Source organism: Nerophis ophidion, linkage group LG18 (genome assembly GCF_033978795.1).
Source record: "Nerophis ophidion isolate RoL-2023_Sa linkage group LG18, RoL_Noph_v1.0, whole genome shotgun sequence".
NCBI lineage: Eukaryota > Metazoa > Chordata > Actinopteri > Syngnathiformes > Syngnathidae > Nerophis > Nerophis ophidion.
In genome coordinates, this window is record NC_084628.1 from 33,475,456 (window position 1) to 33,500,618 (window position 25,163).

Sequence of the window (25,163 nt, forward strand, 5' to 3'; positions counted from 1 at the left end):
AAGATCAGACAAACATTACAGGGAGACAGAACAGGATCGCTGACGGGTCTGCCGGCTTCCAGCGCCCCTTACAAAAAAGATGACATACAGGTAAACAAGGGGGGGGGAGAAAAGAATAGAAGATTAAAATAAAATTAAAAACATCGTTTTTAGCCTGGGTCCTGGAGTGGGGGTGCAAACTGAGGCCAAGGGAAAAAAACCAAAAAAAACAACTCATAGCCATAGTACACATCCCTCTTACATGTGTGTAAGAGGGAAACATCAAACATCAAAGAACACAGAGGACATTAAAGAAATTAAAGCAGCAGATACAACCAGACACTTCTACATACAGCTATGAATAAAAAGTAAAATAAACATATACACTGTGGTGGCCTCTGCGGTGTTCCACGCCATCGTCCGCTGGGGAGGAGGGAGCATGGCCAGAGACAGGAGCAGACCCAACAAAGCAACCAAGACAGCCGACTCCACTCTCGGCCAGTGTCCAGTCCGCATGGATGAGCGAGGATACGTCCAAGGTGACTGAGGTGTCCGACACCTGCTCACCCAGTCGAGACACCGCGAAGCCTCTCCGTCCCAGCGCTCAGTGCTAGCTCCGCAGCCCTGTCCCCTCATCCGCACCTCCTCCAGTCTAGTTGTCTATTCAAACTTACAAAACACCCACTCTCTGTTTCACCACCTCTCTCTCAGCTAGCTAGTTAGCTTAAGAAGCTAAGCTAGTCGCGGTCCAAGCAACTATGCTCTGAAAGAATCTGATCCTTCACGCTGCTGCTACTCTTCGCCTATAGCGCCGAAGACAGAAAGGACTCAACTCGCTGAAATAAATAACGTGAGTATGGCTCCCTGCTCTTCGTGCATCTTTCTCATGGATAGGTTGGCTCTACTAGAGCAGTGGTTCTCAAATGGGGGTACGCGTACGGCTGGGGGTATTTGAAGGTATGCCAAGGGGTACGTGAGATTTTTTTAAAATATTCTAAACATAGCAACGATTCAAAAATCCTTAATAAATATATTTATTGAATAATACTTCAACAAAATATGAATGTAGGTTCATAAACTGTGAAAAGAAATGCAACAATGCAATATTCAGTGTTGACAGCTAGATTTTTTGTGGACATGTTCCATAAACATTGATGTTAAAGATTCCTTTTTTTGTGAAGAAATGTTTAGAAATAAGTTAATGAATCCAGATGGATCTCTATTACAATCCCCAAAGAGGGCACTTTAAGTTGATGATTACTTCTATGTGTAGAAATATGTATTTATTAATTGAATCACTCGTTTTTTTTTTCAACAAGTTTTTAGTTATTTTTATATCTTTTTTTCCAAATAGTTCAAGAAAGACCACTACAAATGAGCAATGTTTTGCACTGTTATACAATTTAATAAATCAAAAACTGATGACATAGTGCTGTATTTTACTTCTTTATCTCTTTTTTTCAACCAAAAATGCTTTGCTCTGATTAGGGGGTACTTGAATGAAAAAAAAAAATCCACAGGGGGTTCATCACTGAAAAAAGGTTGAGGACCGTGTCTGCCAGTTAGAGCAGAGTAATTTTGTAACTTTAGACGCCGCATACACGTTTACTAGTGTTAGCTGCAGCGAGTTGACTAGCAGCCCTAAGTGGCCTGCAAGCCATGGTGAACTGGCTGAGACGCATAAAATATTTGGCCTTTTAGTTAGTCCTACACCCCAATCTACCGGACACCACACCTTGGTCATGGGGGACTCCATCACCCGAAACATACAGCTTAGTAAACCAGCCGTAATTAAGTGTATTCCCAGGCCCAGATCACCCGACATTTAAGCTAGTCTTAGGGAGCTGACTTGCATCAGGCATAGTAAACACGTACGACAGGTTAATCGCACCACTGGCTACACAAACATAGTTGTACACGTCGGCTCTAATGACACCAGGATGAGACAGTTGGAGTATACAAAGATGAACATAGCTCAGACTTGTAATCCCCTAAAAAGATGTCTCGACATCTAGTACTTGTGTCTGGCCTCCTGCCTGCGAGAGGTAGTGAATAGAAAGATAGCAGATTAATCTCGCTTAAAAAATGGCTGACTAGTCTTTGTAGAGAACAGGGACTAACATTGATAATTGGCCCTCCTTCTGGGGCAAACCAGGCTTGCTGAGGAGAGACGGCCTTCACCCTAACCGGGAAAGTGCCATCATTCTTTCCAGAAATATAGACTATTATTTGAATCAAATTTGAATAACTACACGAGAGCAAGCTCGGACACAGGCAATGACATTGTCTGTTAGTCCAGATGAGGAGTCAGTTAAGCTAGAACTAACCAGTGCCAGGCTGGAAAATTTTTACACACATAGCAGTACCAAGCAAATAATCTCAAGATCCCCATCATATCAATTCCGAGATGTGATCGAAATTATTTAAGGCACAGTACATAAAATAAACTTTAATGTTATCAATATCAGTACTACAGATACGGTCATTGGTCTCAGCAAAACTTGGCTAAAACCCGAGGAATTTTTACCACCTAATGAGGCATCTCTTCCTAACTATATGAGTGCACATATTGCCCATCCAGGGTGGAGAGGTCACACTAATATCCAATGATAAACTTAACCTTAGACTTACACTAAGTAATAAAAAAAAAAAATTTGAGGTGCTTACTACTCACACCGCTATTTCTCTATCTGGCTGTTATCTATCGCTCCCCCATGGGACCTATTCGGACTTTATCAGTTAATTTTCAGATTTTGGCGCTGATCTAGTGACACACGCAGATAATGTAATTATAATGGGGGATTTTAATATCCATATGAATTCCTCTTCAGACCCTCCAAGCTTGGCACTTCTGACTATAATATATAGCTGTAGTCTTACACAAATAATACATGAACAATAATACGTTAAACCTAGTCCATGTCTGGGGTGTCACCAGTACATTAAAGTAAAGTCCGATCATTACCTTAAGTTCTGACTCATTGTCAACAAGCTACTAATAACCAATGCTTTAGCAGTCGCAACATTAATACTGTCACAACTACGACTCTTGATGGCGTACTCCCTACGGTAATGGCTCCATTCCCAAATTATGTAGGCTCTATAGATAACCTCACTAACAACTTTAACGATGTCCTGCGCAATGCCTTTGATAGTATTGCACCGCTAAAGCTAAAAAGAAGGCCCCTAAATAGTTTACTGTGGAAACCAGAGCTCTTAAAACTATCATGTAAAAGGCTGGACCGCAAATGGCATGCAACTAAATTTGAGGTTCATCAAGCATGGAGTGATAGATTAATAATTTATAAACACACCCATTACCTTAGCTAAAAGTAATTACTATTCCAATCTCATCGGCCTCAATAAAAATTATCCTAAATATTTGTTCAGTACAGTAGCATCACTAACCCAAAAAGGGACTCCTCCCACTAGCTCCACCCACTCAGCTGATGACTTTATGAATATATTTACTAAGAAAATTTAACTCATTAGAAAGGAGATTAAAGATAACGCGTCCCAGCTCCAATTGGGTTCTATTAACACAGATACCAATGTATGTACGACGGCTATTGCCCTCCAAAATAATATTTCTTTTTGAAGAAATAACATTAGAGGAACTCCTGAAAGTTGTACATGGGATAAAACAAACAACATGTTTACTTGACCCACTTACTGGGAAACTTATGAAGGAGCTGTTTTTAATATTCAGACCATCAGTGCTAAATACTATTAACTTGTTACTTTCCTCTTGTACTGTTCCCATAGCTTTCAAAAAAGTGGTTATGCATCCTCAGCTCAAAAGACTTAACCTCGATTCTGACCTCATGGTAAACTACTGGTGGTACACCTTCCCTTTATTTCGAAAATCCTGGAAAAAATTGTTGCACACCGGCTAAATGAACACTTAGCGTCTAAAAATCACTAAGAAAACAGAAATGCTGATCTTCGGTCCCGTTTGACACTGACACCTGTAAAATAATATCACATTAACATTTGACAAGAAAACAATCACACAAGGCGACTCGGTAACAAATCTTGGTATTATTTTCAACCCAACTCTCTCATTTGAGTCACACATTGAGTGTTACTAAAACAGCTATCTTTCATCTCTGTAATATCGCTAAAATGTGTCCCATTTTGTCCACCACCGACGCTAAGATCATTATTCATGTGTTCGTTACGTCTCGCATTATTTTTGGTTCTTCCTTTGTCTAGTATTAAAAGATTATAGTCTACAAAATGCAGCTGCTAGACTTCTGACAAGAACAAAAAAAGTTTAATCATATTACGTCCTTAGTGGCTCACCTGCACTGGCTTCCTCTGAAATCAAGATGTGACTTTAAGGTTTTACTACTTACATATAAAATAGTAAACGGTCTACCTCCTTCTTATCTTGCTGATTTATATTGCACCATATGCGCCGGCCAGAAATCTGCATTAAAAGAATTCTGGCTTATTAGTGATTCCCAGAGCCCCCCAAAAAGTCTGCGGGCTTTAGAGCGTTTTCTATTCGGCCTCCAGTATTCTAGAATGCCCTACCAGTAACATCAGTAGAATAATTTAAGTCACAGCGGTAGAAATGGATGGATGGACATCTTAAAAATCATTTGTATACTCTATCCTTTAAATAGACCCCTTTTTAGACCAGTTGATCGGCCCTCCCTCTTTCCTGCTCTGCCCCTGTTATAAAGTGACGGTGGATAAGTCTCCACGGAGGTCTCGGTAGCTGTTCCAAATTCTGGACCACTCCTCTTTGCCTCTGTTGGTGATGTGTCTGCGCTGCTGACTTGTCTCCATTCAAGATAATACTCTACTGGCTTCCCAATAGACTGGACTTTCACATGAAGTCAAGACCTGGGGTGTATCAGTCGGGGATGTCACTGCGCCCTTACGTGTCTACATTAAAAAAGATCCCGTGCCGGCCCCACTATTGACTGGACTATCACATTATTAACCGTATCCACTCGGCATCCACTCCACCGGTCACCCAGGTGGGGGTCCCGACATCTGCGGTGCCTTCCAAGGTGTCTCGTTGTTCCCATTGGGTTGAGTTTTTTCTTTCCCTGATGTGGAAACTGAGCCGAGGATGTGGTTGTGGCTTGTGCACTCCTTTGAGACATTTGTGATTAAGGGTTTATATAAGTAAATTGCTAAGGTGTTTTTATTTTCTTTCACGGATCTTGCCAAAGCTGTGTCAACCTTTCTTGTCGACCACTTATGTGGTCAGAAGCGTTTAAAACATGTACAAATCCTTCGGTTTTGTTGCTTTGCCTTGACTTGCTCGGCAATGGCTTTGAGCTAGTATTTAGCTAGTTAGCCTACGGCTTTTCGGCACTTTCGGTTAACTTATTTTAGCGAATCTGTGCTTCCCTCCAGGCAGAGTTGAAGCCGAATATATTAGCATTCTGTCCTGTAGCTGTGATCACAATAAGTAGTCAGGAAATGACTGTTTTTTGGTCAAAACTGTAGTATCGGGAGCTGAGCTCTTCTAGTTTAAATCCTCTTTCGGAATCAGGAAGTGAGGTATGTTGTTACTAAGCTAGGCTAATCTTCTTCAACGACACACTGATAGGACATAAAGAGGCACTGAATGCTTGGTCTTTTAAAAAAACCAACACACACAACCTAAGGTACTTTGATTTTCTTCTTAAATGTTCTTGTGCAGCAAAAACGATATTTCACGACTCTGCGAACTATTGTTGGGATCTAGAACACATAGATGTAGCTGACAAATGCGGACTAATCTGTGCAGGTATTGAATAAAGATGAGTACAGTGCAGTAGACTGTGCAGCTTTACCTCACTTTGTGGCCTGGGAATGATAGGAGCATATCTCAAAAGACCATTTCCATATTTTCTTATCTTGACTTTCTTCCTCATCCTGCTCTGGCGGCACTACTTTCTCGCCATGCAAGAGCGAGCGTGGGTAAGGGATTAAAAAGAATGTCTCTTGTCTTGTGTCATTCTGGGATAAATGGAGGAAGCTGGCATTTTATGTTGTCTCCGTATTTCTCTCTCCATCCTCCATCTCTCTTCTTGCAGCCTCATGACCAGCTCATAGCTCGGTCTGATAGCGTCTTCTCGCTGAATGTGTCAGCCAACAACAGCAGACTTTAAGCAGAACCAGGCAGAAATGCTCCCCTGACACTTTCCCAGAGAAAGGGTGCTGATAGAAAAAAACACCTGAGTGAGCTGCAAGGTGCATCTGCTTGGAGGTTAATGGAGGCTAACCTAAGACGTTAAGAAGGCATTTGCACTCTGGAGCAGGGTGAACAGTTCATTTGTGGCTTAAAGTGTTATAGTGAAAAACACCCCATTGACCCAAATATAAGACGACACTTCTTTTTTTAAGATCTGTTCATGATAAAATGCTTTTTAAGACGGTTGTTTGACGACCCTGGTTCATTATCTTAAAATTAGCCTCAAATTAGCTTATCATCAGGACTCTTCTTTCTCCTATCCGGGAAATCGCAAAAAGCCGCTGCCTGACCATGGCTCAGAAAATCTGTAGTGAGTCCTCCCACACACACCAAGGACTGTTTTCACTGCTGGACTCTGGAAAGAGGTTCCGCAGCCTCCGTAGCAGAACCTTCAGGTTCTTTAACAGCTTCTTCCCTCAGGCCATCAGACTCTTGAACACATCAAATAATCCCTCAATTCCCCACAAAAACAGATTTACTGGCTGGAATATAAAGACAATATAACATACATCCGTAACCGTGGATGAATATGCAAAAGTGCAATATATTTATCTGTATCTATTTATTTATATCTGCACCTTATTGCTCTTTTATTCTGCACTACAACGAGCTACTGCAATTAAATATCGTTATCTGTACTGTAAAGTTCAAATTTGAATGATAACAAAAGGAGGTCCAAGTCAATTCCTCCTTGTTGTTTGCCAACTTGTCCGACCTTTGAGATTGTGTCACTGCTACAACTCTCCAAATCACTAATTTGTGTGAGTGACTGCAAGAAAAACCCTGACTTGATAGGGGATGTGGTGGCTTGTGCAGCCTTTTGAGACACTTGTGATTAAATCAAATCAAATCAACTTTATTTATAAAGCACATTTAAAATTTACCACAGGGGTAGTCAAAGTGCTGTACAATAGGCAGGTTAAAAGATAACACAAGAAAAAAAAGCAAACAACACAAAACAAACAGACCACGATAAAAAAAAAATATAAAATAAAACATAGAAACAGGTCCACAGCAGGTGCATAATGGGATGCCATAGCAGGATGGAGATCACGGAATGTTAAAAGCCGTGTGTTTTTAAGAGTGATTTAAAAAAGGAAGAGAGGAGGCCTGTCTAACACTCAAAGGTAAGTTTTTCCAGAGCTTGGGAGCAGCTTCGTCAAAAAAAGCTCTGTCACTTTGAAGCTTCAGCCTTGTGTCAGGGACCGTCAACAGCAGCTGATCGCCTGAAGGAGGTCAGAGAGATATGTTAAAGCGAGGTTGTTTAGACATTTGAAAACAAATAATAGGAGTTTAAAAGTGATTCGGTAGCGCACAGGGAGCCAGTGAAGGGACGCTAGTATTGGGGTGATGTGCTCATGTCTGCTAACACAGACCTGCGTCTATGTTAGCAGACTAGCAGCAGAGTTCTGCACGAGCTGCAGGCTGGCGAGGGAGGCCTGGCTAATGCCTACGTACAGGGCGTTGCAGTAGTCAAAACGAGTAGAGATAAAGACGTGGATTAATTTCTCAAGATCATGTCCTGACAAAAACGGTTTCATAATCTGTATTTGGCATTATTGATAACAGATTTTTTGAACTACGCTGCTGATGTGTTTTTCAAACTTAAAACCTGAGTCGAACTTTACCCCCAGGTTTGTGACACAGTCGCTGAGATACGGGGACAGAGTGCCGAGGTCAACGTTGGGGGAGGGAGAGTGACTTGGACCAAACAACCTAACTTCTGTTTTGTTTTCATTTAGGCGCAGGAAGTTAACTGAAAGCCAGGCTTTGATGTCGCGCAGGCAGTCAAGGAGACGTTGGACCGTGTTATTTTGTGCCATGGGAAAGTAGATCTGGCAGTAATCGGCATAAACATTAATTGCAATACTCTGCTTCCTGAAAACAGAACCAAGGGGGAGAAGGTAAAGCGCAAATAAAAGAGGGCTAAGGATTGAGCCCTGGGGAAGCCCATGTGGTAAGGGAGCTGTGGAAGACATAAAGTTGTGTATTTTCACACTAAACTCCTGTCAGTCAGGTACGAACGGAACCTGTTGAGGGCGGCTCCCTTAATGCCTACACAGTTCTCAAGACGAGTGATTAAGGTGGCGTGGTTGATGGTGTCGAACGCAGCAGACAGATCTAAAAGCACCAGGACAAAATATTTACCAGAATCTGTTGACAGGAGGATATCGTTAGACACTTTTAGAAGCGCTGACTCTGTGCTGTGGAGGGCTTTGTAACCGGACTGGAACAGCTCAGTGATACCATTATCGATGGTATCACTATCATACCATAGTCCGTACCACTGCATGTTTAAACTTTGCTGGTACTATTCCAGAAGAGAGGCTAGCATTGATAATGTTAAGGATACTTGATCCAATAGTAGCAAGTACCTCCTAAAACAGGCGAGGTGGGAGGGCATCTGCAGGAAAACCAGAGGGCTTCATATGACTAACAGTGTCCTTTAGAAAGGAAAAGGACACCGGCTCAAACTGATGGAAAACAGAAGAGAAGTGCAGAGGAATAGAAGGGTCATGGGAAGGCTGAGATAAACTGACTCTACTTGACACAATATTGTCAGCGAAAAAGTGGAGACAATTTTCACAGAATTCAGAAGAAGCATCAAAACCAACAGATTTGGGAGCATCAATGACAATGTTAATGGTCTTGAGCTCTGGGGTTGTTACAGTTAGAAGCTATAATCTCAGATAGATAGATATTAATCTCTGCTTTTACAGTCATCTGAAAGGACAACAGACTCTCTTTAAAAATGGCAAAAGACACATGAGCCTGTCTTTTTTCCATTTTCTCTCTGCTCTCCTACATTCGCGCCTGGCCGCACGGGTGACGTCATTCAACCAGGGCTCAGGCTTGGGTTAGGCACAGCGGCACTTGAAAGGAGCGACCGTGTCCAGTGTGTGTAAACAAATAGAGTTGAACCCAGAAACCAACTCTTCAGCATTCAGACACACAGAGGCTGCAGATTAAGGGCTAAAGAAATAAAACGTGTAAGTCGCAATATCAAGGGTGTCCAATGTATATCACTACGAGAGCAGCTTTCACAAAAAATGGAGTTGATCTATTTTTGTTTTATTTATATGACTGGTAACATATGAATTGTACTTTATTTGAGAAGAGTATTGTCACTTAAACAGTCTCTTCAGGAGAGAATAAATATAAGACAACTTTTTGAGTTTCTAAAAAGTATATTTGGGTCAATAAAGTAATTAGCTAAAAAAGGATGATCAAAACAATACCTAAAAAGATATTTGTAATATATATCCTATAGTGGGAGTCGAGATAATGAGGCGGGAGATAATGAGGTGAGAGAGCAGTAGTTCTGAGCCGGCAAATTTATTATCAGACTTCCCTGAACAACCACCCCAAACATATGGTCATATTCGGCCTATCCACCAACCCCATCTCTGGTGATGACAATATTTAGTGCCCCTTTACACAGGGCCCCCCAAAACACCCAATTTGCCACTAATACAAATAAAAATTTCAAAAAATAAATAAGTAAAATAAGATAAACAATCTGGCTTTTCTACAATCGGCAGCAACCGGCTCATGCCGACTGCCCAAGTCTATGACAAAGTTCTTGAGCCCTATTTTCAATCCCTGAAAGGGTCAGTCATAAAGAGGCTGTAGTGGGGACTGACGATCATGATGGAGGAAGACACACTTTCCCACTAGGAGATCTTTGGGCATACGGAAAGGGGGCAAGCAATGATGCATGGGGACAGGAACCATTGCCTGGGTGGCCCCCTGAGCAGCAGGGCAATGGGCCACTAATGTCCTTCACTGGAAAAAATGCTGATCTAAAAATGAGTAAAAAAAACAATGAAACAAGACATTTTTGCTTGAATTGAGCAAAAAAATCTGCCAATGGAACAAGTGAAAATTGTCTCAACAAGATTTCTTGAAATAAGACAGAATTTCTAAGACTGACATGACTAAAAAGGTCTTAAAATAAGTTTTAATAACTCATTTTTAGTTATATTTTACTTGGATAGTAAGATTTTTCTGTCTCATAATAAGGTTGTGATGCTTGAAAGTGGTATTTTTCTCCTGAAAGCCAGCATGTATTTTGGTACCATTCTTTTCATTTCAAGTGTATTTCACTTATTTTAAGTCTGATATTTGAGAAATTGTTCTAGATTTAAGAATGCCTTGTACTTGAAGTGAGATTAGAAATAGGCATTTTGAGACAACATATCTTGAAGTTAGCATAACAGACTACAATTAGGGGTTTTTGAGTCATAATTATTAGCAATATTGTTCTCAATTAAAGACATTATCAGCTCAAAATAAGGCAAGTAAATGAGAATTAGTCTCGCATTCAACGTTTATTCGTCAATAAATGTTTGCACTGGATTGCTTTTTGTGGGGGGAGCTCTTTACGGCTCACTGTATGCACAACAGTATATCACAAAAAATATTTTCAAAACACATAAAATATACAAATCACACAAACACTTGCTCAGCCCATAACATTTGCCAAGTGCTTAACATTGAAAAGGTCTCACAAACTTAACATATGACCAACTTATCCACCATTGTATGTGGATAGCAGCCTCGGGGAAGAAGTGGGTGCTATTTTGCATACCACAAGCCTACTGGCCAATAAAAGCCTTCCACTCAGCCATGCTTTTTTTGTACGATGATGTGAGATCACTCTCATGAATGTTGTCCAGTAGGACCTCTGTTTGTATGAGTGACATCAGAGTTGCGACACACTTTGGGTATGTAAGATGTAGGGTGTAATAGTATGCCATCAGGTATAAAGCACCCTCGGTGACCTTGTCCTTGGGAAAGGTAGTTATCGGCACATTTCCTACCGCTAGAAGGCAGTTGGACGAACTAACAATCAGGACCGGGCATGTGAGAGGGCGCTTCCTCAAGTAGGAATTGGGGTCTTCTTTTTCCTAAAACACATAAGACATCCTTCCGTCACGATAATAGTTATACATCTCTGGAACCTTGGCTTTAAGGCAAAGAGGTTGGTTGCAATCAAATAAATAATAAAGGTTACAGCATACAGAAAGCTATATCTTAACTTTTAAACCATACCAAATGCAAAAGAAAAGAAAGAAAAATCATATAAATAGGAAACTCATTTGGAGCAGGCAGAGGATACACCTTCAGTTTTAACTTTTAAATAATGCAGTCAAAATGGTCCAGTATATTTTGCACTGCTCACCTCAAGGACATGCACCAGAGCCTGACTTAGATCTCTGACTTTCTTCGGCAGACCAGACATGGAGGGGAACAGTGATGGCAGCACACGCAGAATTTCGACAGCCTGTTGCACTGTTGAAAAAGAGATTCAGTATTTAAATATGAACAAAATGCACAATTATTGAGGAAAATGTCCCCATCTTTGGCTTGCCCCTAACTAAAAAGGATAACATCAACCTAATACTACTATATTAGTGAGACTGTTTACACAGTTCAGGGCAGAATAGAGAATTGAGTTGGGATAGGATTGAGGAGGTTGGAGAAAATAGATTACAAAAAGGACTAGAAATGAGTGCATGAACTTGATAATTAACAAGCCCGAAGCTTCATCCTCACTAAGTAAAAAACATAATTTTTTACCTTTGTCTATTCCCATTGGTGGTTTCAGCATGTTTTTGGACACACCAAAAAACTGCACCTTCTGGCAGAAGTCATGCCATCTTTCCTTTAATTCACTGATGAAGTTGCAGTTTCTCATGTCCAAAATGCGTCGAAGCTCGTCCATCACCTATAAAATATTGTATCAAAACTGACATGAATAAATCGCTCTCGAGGTGGGAATCCAAATCTAACACAGTGAGTGTGTAGTACTGTGTATTGACTATGCACAGTCAATAATGACTTACATGTCCAATGTCCTTAAAACAGGGATAAGCTTCGAGAATCTTTTCAGGTCTGTCCTCCTCACGAATGGTATCCAAGTCAATGAATAATCTTCTGGCTGCAAATTCCAAATCCAGAAGATGAGAAACATCCTGGTAGTTTGGATTTTTTCTTTTAAACAAAGCCTGTAGGGCCTTGTAGTGCTTGGCCAAGGTTGCTTGACTGGCCGCATCTGGACTGGCACTATCAGCAGGCTTGTTAGCTGTAAGGCACAAAGTGATATACTGTCATTAAGATGTTTTCAAATTACAAATGAATATCATCCATTAATATTGTACACCTTGTAAATCTTTTACATTCAGCCCTGATCATTATGTTATAATCATTCATATATCAGTATTTCAACCATTTACAGAATGTATATACAAAATTCCATTATTTATTGGCTAATATAATCAGTCACATTGAACTGCATGCAAGTACGGTCTACTATAACAAGTCACCACACACAGTGAATGGGGAGACATACAGATATACTCACATTCAGGACTGGAGGGAAGACGGGTCACTTCTTCAAGCAGCAATTGGGGGTTTGTCTCTCCTAAAACAAATAACATCATCAAATAACATAACAAATAACATCATGCTGTCAGACTAATTGAATTTAAGAATAAGTTCACTCTTCTGGAACCAAATTCAACAATGAAATGTATTATTTGGATCAAAATATTGAGTAGTGAAGCAGCTGAATGTTACTTATGGAGGGTCATAAAAAGGTTTCCACTAGACTCAGCCTTCATTTTGTTTTGATGCAGAGCATATAGGCCAATACACTGTTGACTGGCACTTGGCACATACTGTATAATTGTCTCAATCCTAAGAGAATCACCTCTTTCTTTATTGCTGGGGTCTGAACTGCTACTACCCTCCGTGGAGAGATCCAGAATCACTGTTGAGTCGCTTGAATCAATTTCATCAGTGTCATCTGGGTGTTCAAGATGACGCCTCTTTGTAGAGCTGCAAAGATTAGCCAATTAGTTGATTAAATTTCAACTGTTGTTTTAAAATTAAAGTCAACATGTTCCATAATAAGTTGTAAGACCTGAGGATGTCACTTGAGCTTTGAGAAAAAGTTTAACAATTTCAAGGCATTATTCAGAAATAATCAAATAATTAAGACAAGGACGAGTAGACTCATCCTCAATAGAAGTAATTATTAGTTACAGTCTTACCTCTTTGAATGACTCCCATCTTTTTTGCGTTTTTGGGGAGATCTCACATTTTGCAGTCGTTTGTACAGCTGTGTAAACACAGTGACCTGGACAAGACACAATTAAAACGTTCATCAAATTGCTACATTAAGTGGCCAGGCGGAGTCTCTTTGGTCATCAATTCAATGTGTGTCGCATACCCATGTATTCTTCAGGCCTTTATCCTGTAGCATTGGGTAATATTGTACTATTCTTTTTGCCATTGCTGTAATTTCTGGTTTTGATGGGTATCTGTCTGATCCTTCATCCCCTCTTGCCCTCAGAATTGCCATCATACTGGTCATGGTGTTTCGGATGAGTCTGCATCTGAGTTCCTTTGACATATGGCAGGTGCTTTCTAAGCCCGTTTTAGACAACTCGAAGTACTGTTTTCGGACTTGCTCAAGTTCAGTGTCGGTGTGCAACACATATTCCGGGAATGATAACTTCACAACTTTTTCAGGGGTTGTGTACTTTGCAGGCTTTGCTTTTAAAGGAGTCAATGTTTTTGGCATCGGTGAATCATTAATCGAGGAATTTCCAGAGTGTTCTTGGACAGTTTGCTGCAACATGAAAGATAATGTGGAAGTGGAAAATGCACAATTTAGTTGTGTTACGATGAACAGCAATGCAGAATAATAATTGGTGATTATTTTAAGTCATATGACTAAGAAACTGACATCCTCTGACACATCATGACACAAACTCCACACTGCTTTTCTCCGAAAAAAGTTCTCTGGGCCTGGAAAAAGATCCCGCAAGTCTTCTCGAGACAAGGTGCTCAGCATTTCCTCGCTGATGTTTGCAGCTACATTGGAAAACACATATTAAAATGAATCAGTGCCCCGAAATATGTACATATATAACAATATGTTGAATCTAAAAAAAAAATCTAATAAATCGGCATAATTTTACCTTATGCTTTTTAATCTTAAATCGGTCGACTAATCATCCTAAAGCATCCTAACTGTGCATTTTACCTTAAAAGCTTGTAGACATATGTTTAAAAGTAATACTTTTTTTTCAACTTTACTATTGATTTACAAAATACAGTAATAGTAACAGTGCAACAAGCAATATGAGCTTCACATTAATAACAATTGGATAACAGATAGATGTAACAACAAAATAAATACATATATAATTAAGACATAGAGATAAAAAATAATAATGATAATTTAAAAAAAGAAATTAAAAAAGTAAGATACACCAGGGGACATGGGCAATGAAAATTAAAGTGGGGGCATAGATTTATAGTTTTGATGGTTTTCTTGTTATTAGCAGAGGATATTGACTTGAAATACAACTCCATGTTTAAAAGAAATACATTACCTCTTAAAACTGATGCGGTGACATCATCCAGTCCCTCCATGCTAATGGTTAAGCTAGCTGGTTCGCTTAGCTAAGTTTAACTTGCGCACAAGAAGTTCTCTGTAACACAAAATATAGTCATACATAAGAGTTAAAAGGCGACATATATGGCGACGTAAACTCGAATTGACAATACAGGACATAGCGTCGTTACTTACTTGAGGAGACACTTATCCAATTAAGTGTTGCTGGTTCCAACGGTTCAAATTAGTGGACGTCGATACAGCGTAAATGGCGCGCAGGTAAGGTGACGCACATAGCCGTAAATCCATGGTTGACCTCGGTTGACCTGCTGCAAAGTGGTGCCGGCGGGAGTTACCATAGCAACGACTGGATTACGGCCGTCAGAATTGCCGCAGCAGCGCATCCTTAGCTTTCTATCGTCTTTTCGAATCCTCTTTTTGTCCAACATGATTTGGCGTTGTTTCTTGTGTTACATATTTGTGGCGCTGACTCTAAAACAGTTGTTGAGTCACATTAATACCATGCACAGTCGCAGCCCGGACTTTCGCGTAGTGTGTGGGATTGATGGCTGCTCGAGTGAGTACCGGGTGTATAACTCCTTCTACTATCACGTAAAGCGAACGCACGTGCACCATCTTCTCCAAGTTCAAGAAACCGAGGAGGTCGGATCGTCTGGCCAGCGTTTACCAGAGGCACAGGAGAGGACAGCCACAACCAACCGGACTGATGATAATAATCCTGCAGTCGAGGTTGATTGGACACATGGAACAGTAAGTCCGTATTTTTTCATTAGCCAAAGACAGAGCACTCGTGGCTACAAGTGTTTATTTTTGTGTTATTTGCGCTATGATAATAATAAGAATAATAATGAACATCTAATAGTTATTCTGTTCACACATTTTACAGTTGCCAATATTAGAAAAACATAATCAAATATTTTGGTAAGATATTTTTGTTTTATATGAATCAGAAATTTGTGATATATTTTTCAGTCACCACGCTTAATTGAAACGTGTATAGAACTAAGGACAAATACAGTTATCAAATTACTGGATATAATTTTTACACATTTTCAAGGTCAACATTTTCCCTTTTATAATATGATTCTTGTTAATCTGTTTCAGCATGAATTGCAAGAACCTGCCCAGGGTTGCATGAAGGCTAACCTTTCTAAACATGCAACTGCATTTCTTCTCCAGGCCAGAGAAACCCAGAGACTGACACAGGTACTGAAATGTATGCATTTGTGTCTTAAAAATGCATGTGCCAGACATTATGTAGGGTTGAGCTCTGCAAAATTTTTTGTGTGAAGTCTGTAGTGTAGTATTTTTTGTTTGTTTACTTTTTGTTATTTATTTAATGCTTTTTCCACCTCCCTAGAGAGCTGTTAACCAGATGGTGAGTGGAGTCCAGCAATATCAAACAGCATTATTGGAGCACCTGAGTCATCAAATGAAGAGCATCTTTGAGAGTCATTCTGGAGACCTGGATCAACTAAAGAGTCATGCAATGAGCGTATTTGACCAGTTTGTTGACCCTTTTCGCCAGATTGCTACAACACATTTGCAGGACAAGACCATCAAAGAACTGTTACATCCAGTTGAACCAGAAATTGTTACTGCAAAACAAACAGTGTCTTATGTGAAGCGTGGAGATTCCAGAGTTCTTGCCATAAAAAAACATTGTTTTTACTACATACCATTAGTTAAAAGTTTGGAGCAGCTGCTTTCACATCCTAAAATTCTTGAAATGATCAATGAGGGGCCAGAGTCCTGCAAGGATGTTTTTTTTAATGATTTCATTGATGGGGACATTTTTAAGTCACACCCTCTGTTTTTGAAAGTTCCCACAGCATTGCAGTTAATTTTATATACAGATGAAATTGAGCTTTGCAATCCTCTTGGTTCTCGTGCAAACAAAAACAAATTGTTATTGATTTATTACACTTTAGGTAACATCAACGCTAAATACAGATCAAGACTCGCTGCCATTCGTCTGCTTGCCATGGTAAAATCTAAAGATCTTTCCTGTATTGATAAAATACTTGAGAGGATTAACCATGATTTGATCGAGCTGTATAATGGTGTTCGGGTTGATACTTCAAATGGCGAGAGGACAATTTATGGGGCACTTTTGTCTGTGTGCGGAGACACTCTTGCTCAACATGAAGTGGCTGGATTTAAGGAAGGAGTTGGGTTTGCCTACAGTAAATGTAGGCACTGTGAATGCAACTTCGAAGATATGCAAAATAAATTTAATGAAGATTTGTTTGTGAAAAGGACAATGGCAAGACATAACAGGCAATGCAGTGACATTGAAAAAGCAAGTACTGATTTCCTAAGAGAACATCTAAAAACAACATTTGGTATAAACAGGAGAAGTAAATTAACAGAATTTCCCCACTTTGATATCATTAATCAAACACCACAGGACATCATGCATGTTATTCTCGAAGGTGTTGCCCCATATGAAATCAAATGTGTTTTGAAGCATCTTGTACTTTCCGGACATATGGATTTAGACACATTTAATAGTGGAATTATTGGTTTCCCTTACTCTCCTGTAGATATGAGGGACAAGCCTTGTCCCATATCTGTTACTACACTTTCATCAAATGACAATAAACTTAAACAATCAGCGGGGCAGATGCTGGTTCTGTTAAAGATTCTGCCATTTCTCATTGACACAACTGGAGAAAATGCTCACACACAATTGCTACTTAAGTTGTTGGAGATAGTTAAAATTCTGTTTTCACCTATTATTGCACTCGCAACTCTTCCTAGGCTGAAGCTTTTAATTGAGCAGCATTTAAGACATTTCAAACAGCTGTTTCCAGATTTAAATATTATACCTAAACAACATTACCTGCTGCATCTTCCCTCCCAGATTAAAGCACTTGGTCCTACTGTTAGGCATATGTGTATGCGTTTTGAGTCAAAGCATTGCTTTTTCAAGCAGTGGGCTATAAAAAGTAGTTTTAAGAATATTTGTAAATCTCTTGTGAAGCACAACCAACTGTATGAATGTAGTCAGAATGTGCATGACAAACATCCTATTTTTTGTAATGACATTGAAATAGGCCCAACATCTGAGGTGAAAAATGTTCACTACGTAGAAGGAAAGATCAAACAATTCTTAGGAATAGAGCAAGTTGAACATGTAGTGTGTGCCCAGTGGATTGCTCAATATGGAAATAAGCATACATGTGGAAAATCTTTGGTTATTTCTAATGTTTTCAATAATACCCCAGAGTTTGCAGTTGTGAAAAACATCTTTATTGTAAATGAATCAGTGTTTTGTTTTGAATGTCAACCTCTCTCTACAATTGGTTGGAATGAACAGTATTTATCCTATGAGGTAGAGATTCCTCACCTTGCACAAGCCAATATTTTTTTGAATTCTGAAAACTGTGTGGATTTTACACCATACTATTATGTTAACTTTAATAATGGCATATTCATTCCAGTGAAGTATGATCTCACCGACATCATGGCATGTCACTCTTAATATGCAATCCATCAACTGTTGCCATAATGCATGATGCTGCAATTGTGACGCTTTTGACCTGCAAATTCAATAAAGCTGTGTTGTCTCAATTCAAGTTAGGTCTCTTTCTTGAAACAAGATTATTCATCATACAACCTACATCTTGTGAGCATAAAAACATCATGACATGTTGAAAAAGCTTATTTCATCTAAAATATTTCTCAAAACAAGATCATTTCAAGATCTTCTCACCTAACAAGATATTCAAGATGCACTGTCTTGAAACAAGGTCCTCCATCTTGGTGTAACTCTAGTTATAAGTGATATTGTCTGAAATTAAGTTCATTGACACAATTTGACTAGAAATAAGACAAATATTCTTGGCAAGATTTCGAGTTTTTCCAGTGTTTGAACACCAAGGTTGTGGCTGGAACCATCAGAGGCTGTCTGTAGAAAAGCTCAGCAGCAGAAACATGGAGGTCCTCCCTTGGAGAAGTGCGCAGGCCCAACATCAGCCTAGGTAAACACTTAACTAAGCCACTGGTGAGACTGGCCCGCAGGGATGTTTTCAGCGAGTGATGAAACCGTTCACACAGCACGAGGGTGATAAGCAGTAGTGCAATGCTGCTCTACCCCCAGTCCTGCAGCCATTGCATACCACAGCTCTGAAGTGAATTGAGCTCCCCTGTTTGAGTTCAGATAAGACGGTGAAAGCCCAAACAATCGCATCCGTTGTCGTGGATGAGAGAGGTACTACTTCCGGCTACCTAGTAGTTTTGTCCACCATAGTGAGGAAATGAGGGCACACACCGGAGGAAAGCAGGGGACCTACCAGAACCACATACACATGGTCGAACTGCCGATCCAGCACCCAGAAGTGTTCCAGAGGCATCTTGATGTGCTGGTGGACATTGGCTTGCTGGCAGGGTACACAAGTGGCTGCCCAGTCCTTGACATCCTTCCGCATGCCTGGCCAGACACATTTGGTGCTAACCAGCCTCACAGATGCCTTCACGCCGGGGTGAGAGTGAGCATGCACAACGTCAAACACCCCGCTGGTGCAAGGTGCAAGAACCATGGGATGAGGTGGACCAGTAGAAATGTTCCAGAGCAATGTGGAACCATTACCATGGCAGGGAACACCCACAAACTGCAAACCAGTTACCAGGCCTGAAGGTCTGCATCCCTTCCCTGATCTGCTACGATTTTCTCAATGTAAAGATACAGAACTGAGAGTCCACCACCCCATTGTGCTTTCTGGCCACAAGCCTAATTATAGAAGTGAATTTGGAGATACTGGTGGGCAGACCATGGCTCCAAGGTTTTAGCTAAGGCAAAAGTCAAAAGTTTGTGGTACATAAAGGCGGTGAATTCGCAACTCTCCATCAGTAACCTGGAATGGCAGGTCACCAGGAACAAAGCCAGGAACTCTGTGTCAAAAGTGTGTCAACTCTTCTTTGCTGCCCGTAGTTGCCTGCTGAAGAAGGCGAGAGGCTGCCATGCTCCCGCCTCCCACTGCTTGCATACTGCCCCCACGGCTACATCTTTGGCATCAGTAGTGAGAGCCAAAGGAGAAGTAGGGGATGGATGTGCCAGCAAGGTAGCGTGAGCCAGAGAAGATGTTGTGTCTTCATAGACTTGCAGCTTATCAGTTGACCAGTTCACTTCCTGAGAACCTTTCCTCCCCTGTAGCATCTCATACAGGGTGTTCATGAGATGAGATGCAGAGAGAATAAAACTGTTATAAAAAAATGACCATTCTGAGAAACTCCTGAAGCAGCTCGACAGTGAGTGGGCGTGGAAACTTGGAAATTACCTCCACCTGTGTAGGCAGGGGAGCAGAACCTTGCAAGGACACCTGGTGGCCAAGCAAGTCAATGTCAAACTGGCACTTGGCCGGGTTCCCTTAATCAGGCCATGTTCATTTAACCGGGTAAACAGCAGCCATAAATGTTTGAAATGTTCCCCGGCAGAGGTGAAACCTGAGGACTGTTGGAACGCCATACGATGTCCATTCTCTCCATAGTAGGGATGAAGTGCTCCACCCTCACGTCGGCACAGTCAGTTACAGGAAACTCAGCAAAAAGCCCTAAACCTCCCCAACTACGAGCATGTTGGCTAGTGTTGTAATGTTAATCGGCCATTTTTGATCAAGCAGCACTGTGACCACCACACAGTAAAAACCCCACCGGCAACGGGGCCAGTAGGGTTTTTACAGCAGTAGAGCTGGTGGCTGTGTATAATGTATCTGTGTGCTGGGCTTCATTAAAAGTTTGAGTTGAGCATTTTAAGGACTAAGTCACATTACCACAGCTAGGGCCATTGGCTGCAGCCCCCCAGTGTGCATAGATAAATGAAGAAGGAGACGGATTCAAATAAATGTTTTTCTGAGATGTCCAACAACAGTCTATTTGCACACAAAAAATATTCCCCCAGAATAGGTCCGGCCGCAGAGACAATAAACGCACGGTTAGAAAAAGAAACCTGTGGCCTGTTGCCGAAGTTGCGGATGCTGATCGAGTCCACCAGCCAGTAACAAAAAGCAGCTTATCCGCTCTGCTTGTGTTTACTGCTGCTACTGATCACTGGTCCTGGTGCTTCTCTAACCCTTAGAAAGCATGGGGCGGCACACAGCACTTTGCCTTTGTCCCAAAACAAGGGTGACAAAAGCAAAACTCAGCCTGAGTATACATTATTCACCCCAAGAACTTTAGTTATTGGAGAGTTCCAGTCAGATGTTTTTTTCACAGGACACATTTCCGGTGTTGTTTCTGGATGAGGAAATGCTGCACCATTATTGACTTAGGTAAAGTCTAAATGTCATTAAAACAGTTAGCTCCACATTTTGACATTTCTTCCACTCCAATACCCTGCCTGCTACACCGCTACAACAAAGATGACGGGGAGAAGTTGCTGCCGGAGGTGAGCTACGTAAATAAGACTGCCCACAAAACGGCGCATCCGGAAGCAACTGTCAGAAAGCGGCTTAAAGATGATCTGTAAAACATAATCCATGCAACATGTTGACCAAAGAAACACCATTACATGTTTTGTAGACCACAAGTAAGTGTTTTACATTAAAAAAATAATAATAATGTGACTCCTTTAATGCGCATTATAATCTGGTACGCTTTATACATGAAAAAAGATTTAAAAAAATAGTCCACTCATCGGCAGCGCGGCTTATAATCCAGTGCGCCCTATTATCTGGAGAATACGGTACATGCCGTCTGCACCACTTTTGCATTTGTTATCAAATGTGCAAGTAATTTAGTTGATTACCCGCAAAACACCAACTAATAGTACTTGCAAAGTTTAACTTTTCCGACGCTATTCAGCATTTATACTTGGATGTTCGTAGAGCAGGCCTTAAAAAAATATAAACATTTTCCCTTCAACACTTTTGTCGCCCAGGAAACAACACAATTGCGAGACGATAAAATGTCAGTTGAGCAGAGCTCAAATGGCCAACAGAGACAGGGTTGTGGGGGTTTAATTTGCAGAGCGCAGCAGCAAAAATGATGAAGAGTATGATCACAGTGATTGCACAGCAGGCTCAATACTCGCATATCTCCGCTGTGTTGACAGGAAACGACTTTTGAAAACAGCCGTCAGTTGTGCTTCGCAGACTATCAAAAGTTCTGCACGTGGCTGGAAATGCCTTGTGTGTGTGTGTGAGGGGGAGCACGTTTCATTATCAGAAGCAATGAAACATGGACGGCGTGACGGGGTGACACAAGACGAGACTTGCGTAAGCGTTCTCTGAAGCGATGATTGACAGCGAGGGGGGGGGAAGCCCATGCGGGGAATAAATGTGTAATTTCACCAGCGTTAAAACATAACTACAGTAAGTAACTCTCTGCAGTGGGGAAAAAAGACAAATAATGATTTCCAGAGGTAATTTCTCCCACTAAAGTGACCCCTGGTTGATCTTGAAGCCACAGGTCACTTAGGGCTGAACTTGTAAACGCACATTTATTTGGACATGTTGTACTATTGGTACAACAGGCCAATTTGACCTTTTCGTGACCACACTGAGGACCGTTTTAACACGTTTCTTCTCGTCACTGATAGTTTACTCAGTTAGCCTCTGAGCAGCCAGCTTGGGTTTAATTCCTGCTGAGGGACTGAATGTGAATTGTTGTTGGTTTATATGCATCCCATAGGCGCCGATCCCATGGGTGCTTTGGGGCCCGAGCAGCCACGGACATCGCAGAGGGATTAACGGCAACTTTCAGTGTTTAAAATATTTTTGGAAAAAACTAATTGTGTTGTTAATGATTTTTTGGCAAGTTTGGTCCGTCTAACATGATGTAAAAGTCATGAATCATATAGTCTTGGATTAACAAAGCCAAACCAAGATTTTGTTGTGCCCGATAATGACCTAATGACACGAACATCTTGATTTAAACACACTACACATGAGCAAATGAAGTATATACTTAGACAACAGCCTTTTTTGATTGATTGAGACATTTATTAGTAGATTCCACAGTACAGTACATATTCTGTACAATTGAACACTCAATGGTAACACCCGAATACGTTTTTCAACTTGTTAAAGTCGGGGTCCACGTTAATCAATTCATGGTAATACATGTCACACAAAGGGTGGCAGTATGAACAATGCCAACTGTCATAAATATGTGCCATATGGTGAAACCACACTAAACAACAACAACAAACACATTTTGAAAGAATATTTGCGCCGCAGCACAACATAGACACAACAGAACAAATTCCCAGAATTCCCTGCAGCAACAACTTTTCCAGGACGCTACAATGTAAACAAACGCCATTGGTGGATCTACACCTAACATCCACTGTAATGATACCACGCAAAATACCACATCAATGTTTAACATCACAAAATCTTATTTTGTTTTTTTTTATATTATGTTTATAAACACAGGAAATATGTCCATGGACACATGAGGACTTTGAATATGACCTATGTATGATCCTGTAACTACTTGTTATCGGATTGATACCCAAATTTGTGGTATCATCCAAAACTAATGTAAAGTATCAAACAACAGAAGAATAAGTGATGATTACATATGAACAGAAGTGTAGATAGAACATGTTGAAACAGAACATAAACAGATATTAACAGTAAATGAACAAGTAGATTAATAATCGATTTTTACAGCTGTCCTTAATAATGTTGACAAGATAATAGAATATAAATGACACACTGCATAGGTCAGCGACTAAATTAGGAACCTTTGTTTGTTTACTTAATACTAAAAGACTAGTTGTCTAGTATGTTCACTATTTTATTTAAGGACAAAATTGCAATTAGAAACATATGTTTAATTTACCGTAAGATTTTTTTTGTTAAAATAAAGCCAATAATGACATTTTTTGTGTTAGATGTTCGGAATACAATGATTTCCAAATCATTTTCAACTCATCTTTAGTTGAATATGCTACAAAGACAACATATTTGATGTTCAAACTGATAAACTTTTTTTTTTTTTGCAAATAATCATTAACTTTAGAAATTGATGCCAGCAACATGTGACAAAGAAGTTGGGAAAGGTGGTAATAAATACTGATAAAGTTGAGGAATGCTCATCAAACCCTTCAGAAAACCACTGTCACTAAATACAGTTCATCGCTACATCTGTAAGTGCAAATTAAAGCTCCACTATGCAAAGCCAAAGCCATTTATCAACCACATCCAGAAACTAAGATGGACTGTTACAAAGTGGAAAATTGTTCCGTGTTCTGACGAGTCCACATTTCAAATTGTTTTTGGAAATATTCAACATCGTGTCATCCAGACCAAATGGAAAGCGAACCATCCAGACTGTTATCAACGCAACGTTCAAAAGCCAGCATCTGTGATGGTATGGGGGTGCTTTAGTGCCTAAGGCATGGGTAACTTACACATCTGTGAAGGCACTATTAATGCTGAAAGGTACATACAGGTTTTGGAACAACAAATGCTGCCATCTCAGACAGTCTTTTTCATGGACGCCCCTGCTAATTTCAGCAAGACAATGCCAAACCACAATCAGCACGTGTTACAACAGTGTGGCTTCGTAAAAAAAGAGTGCGGGTACATTCCTGGGCCGCCTCCAGTCCAGACCTGTCTCCCATCGAAAATGTGTGGCGCATTATGAAGCATAAAATACGACAGCGGAGACCCCGGACTGTTGAACGACTGAAGCCTACATGAAACAAGAATGGGAAAGAATTCCACTTTCAAAGCTTCAAAAATTAGTTTCCTCAGTTCCCAAACGTTTATTGAGTGCTGTTAAAAGAAAAAGTGATGTAACACAGTGGTGAACATGCCCTTTCTAAACAACTTTGGCACGTGTTGCATTCCATGAAATTCTAAGTTAATTATTATTTGCAAAAAAAAAAAATAAAGTTTATGAGTTTGAACATCAAATATCTTGTCTTTGTAGTGCATTCAATTGAAAATGGGTTGAAAAAGATTTGCAAATCATTGTATTTTATTTATATTTACATTTAACACAATTTCCCAACTCATGTGGAAACGGGGTTTGTAGAAAAGTACCAAAAAGTGCTGAAAAGTACCGAAATACTTTGGTACCGGTACTAAAATATTGGTATCAGGACAACACTAATACACACACACCAAGTACCCACTGGCGTAAATGTAGATTGGCGCCTATGATGCAACCTGTGATTGACGAGCGACTTTTGTGTCATTTAGGATTGATTATGCTCTCCAAAATTCCAATATTGTAAAATGAGAGACCAAAACCCAAACATTGTCCACTTAATTCCCCAACATGGTGTTATTTCATTTTAGTTTAGCAGTAAATCGTATTTGCATTAATAGAAGAGATTAACGTATTATGTACGTTTGTAAAAAAAACAACAACAAAAAACAACAACAACAAAACCGGTCACTTTAGATTCGGGGCTGCAAATTTCTCCCCCTGCTATAGGGGTCTATTTTAAGGCTAGAGTACACAAATGAGTTTGAAGATGGGACTTAAATGCTTCTACTGAGGAAGCATCTTCAACTGTTACCTGGAGGGCATTCCAGAGTACTGGAGCCCAAATAGAAAATGCTCAGAGGTGGCTAAAGTAGCCAGAAATTGTAC

General features: G+C 40.3%; 2 protein-coding genes across 2 annotated transcripts; one reads left to right on the forward strand and one right to left on the reverse strand.

The window, feature by feature from the left end:
• Window positions 1-10,556: 10,556 nt before the first annotated feature.
• On the reverse strand, window positions 10,557-15,311 carry LOC133537389 (uncharacterized). Its single transcript, XM_061878403.1, has 10 exons — window positions 14,784-15,311; window positions 14,587-14,685; window positions 13,416-14,062; window positions 13,237-13,322; window positions 12,894-13,021; window positions 12,546-12,605; window positions 12,028-12,266; window positions 11,762-11,909; window positions 11,364-11,473; window positions 10,557-11,088 (listed from the first exon to the last, which is right to left on the reverse strand). The coding sequence occupies exons 3-10, from the start codon at window positions 13,824-13,826 to the stop codon at window positions 10,777-10,779; spliced, it is 1,494 nt and encodes a 497-aa protein (XP_061734387.1). The 5' UTR covers window positions 13,827-14,062; window positions 14,587-14,685; window positions 14,784-15,311; the 3' UTR covers window positions 10,557-10,776.
• Window positions 15,312-15,607: 296 nt separating this feature from the next.
• LOC133537390 (uncharacterized) lies at window positions 15,608-18,190 on the forward strand. The gene is made up of 2 exons (XM_061878404.1): window positions 15,608-15,815; window positions 15,970-18,190. The coding sequence occupies exons 1-2, from the start codon at window positions 15,690-15,692 to the stop codon at window positions 18,094-18,096; spliced, it is 2,253 nt and encodes a 750-aa protein (XP_061734388.1). The 5' UTR covers window positions 15,608-15,689; the 3' UTR covers window positions 18,097-18,190.
• Window positions 18,191-25,163: the final 6,973 nt, after the last annotated feature.

Coding starts and splice junctions, on each gene's coding strand:
- LOC133537389 (XM_061878403.1), bottom strand. CDS start 13,826: ATGTTGCAGCAAACTGTCCAAGAACACTCTGGAAATTCCTCGATTAAT. Junction 13,022..13,236: donor GATGGGAGTCATTCAAAGAG/GTAAGACTGTAA, acceptor TAATCTTTGCAG/CTCTACAAAGAGGCGTCATC. Junction 11,089..11,363: donor CTCTGGTGCATGTCCTTGAG/GTGAGCAGTGCA, acceptor TATGTGTTTTAG/GAAAAAGAAGACCCCAATTC.
- LOC133537390 (XM_061878404.1), top strand. CDS start 15,690: ATGATTCTTGTTAATCTGTTTCAGCATGAATTGCAAGAACCTGCCCAG. Junction 15,816..15,969: donor AAACCCAGAGACTGACACAG/GTACTGAAATGT, acceptor CCACCTCCCTAG/AGAGCTGTTAACCAGATGGT.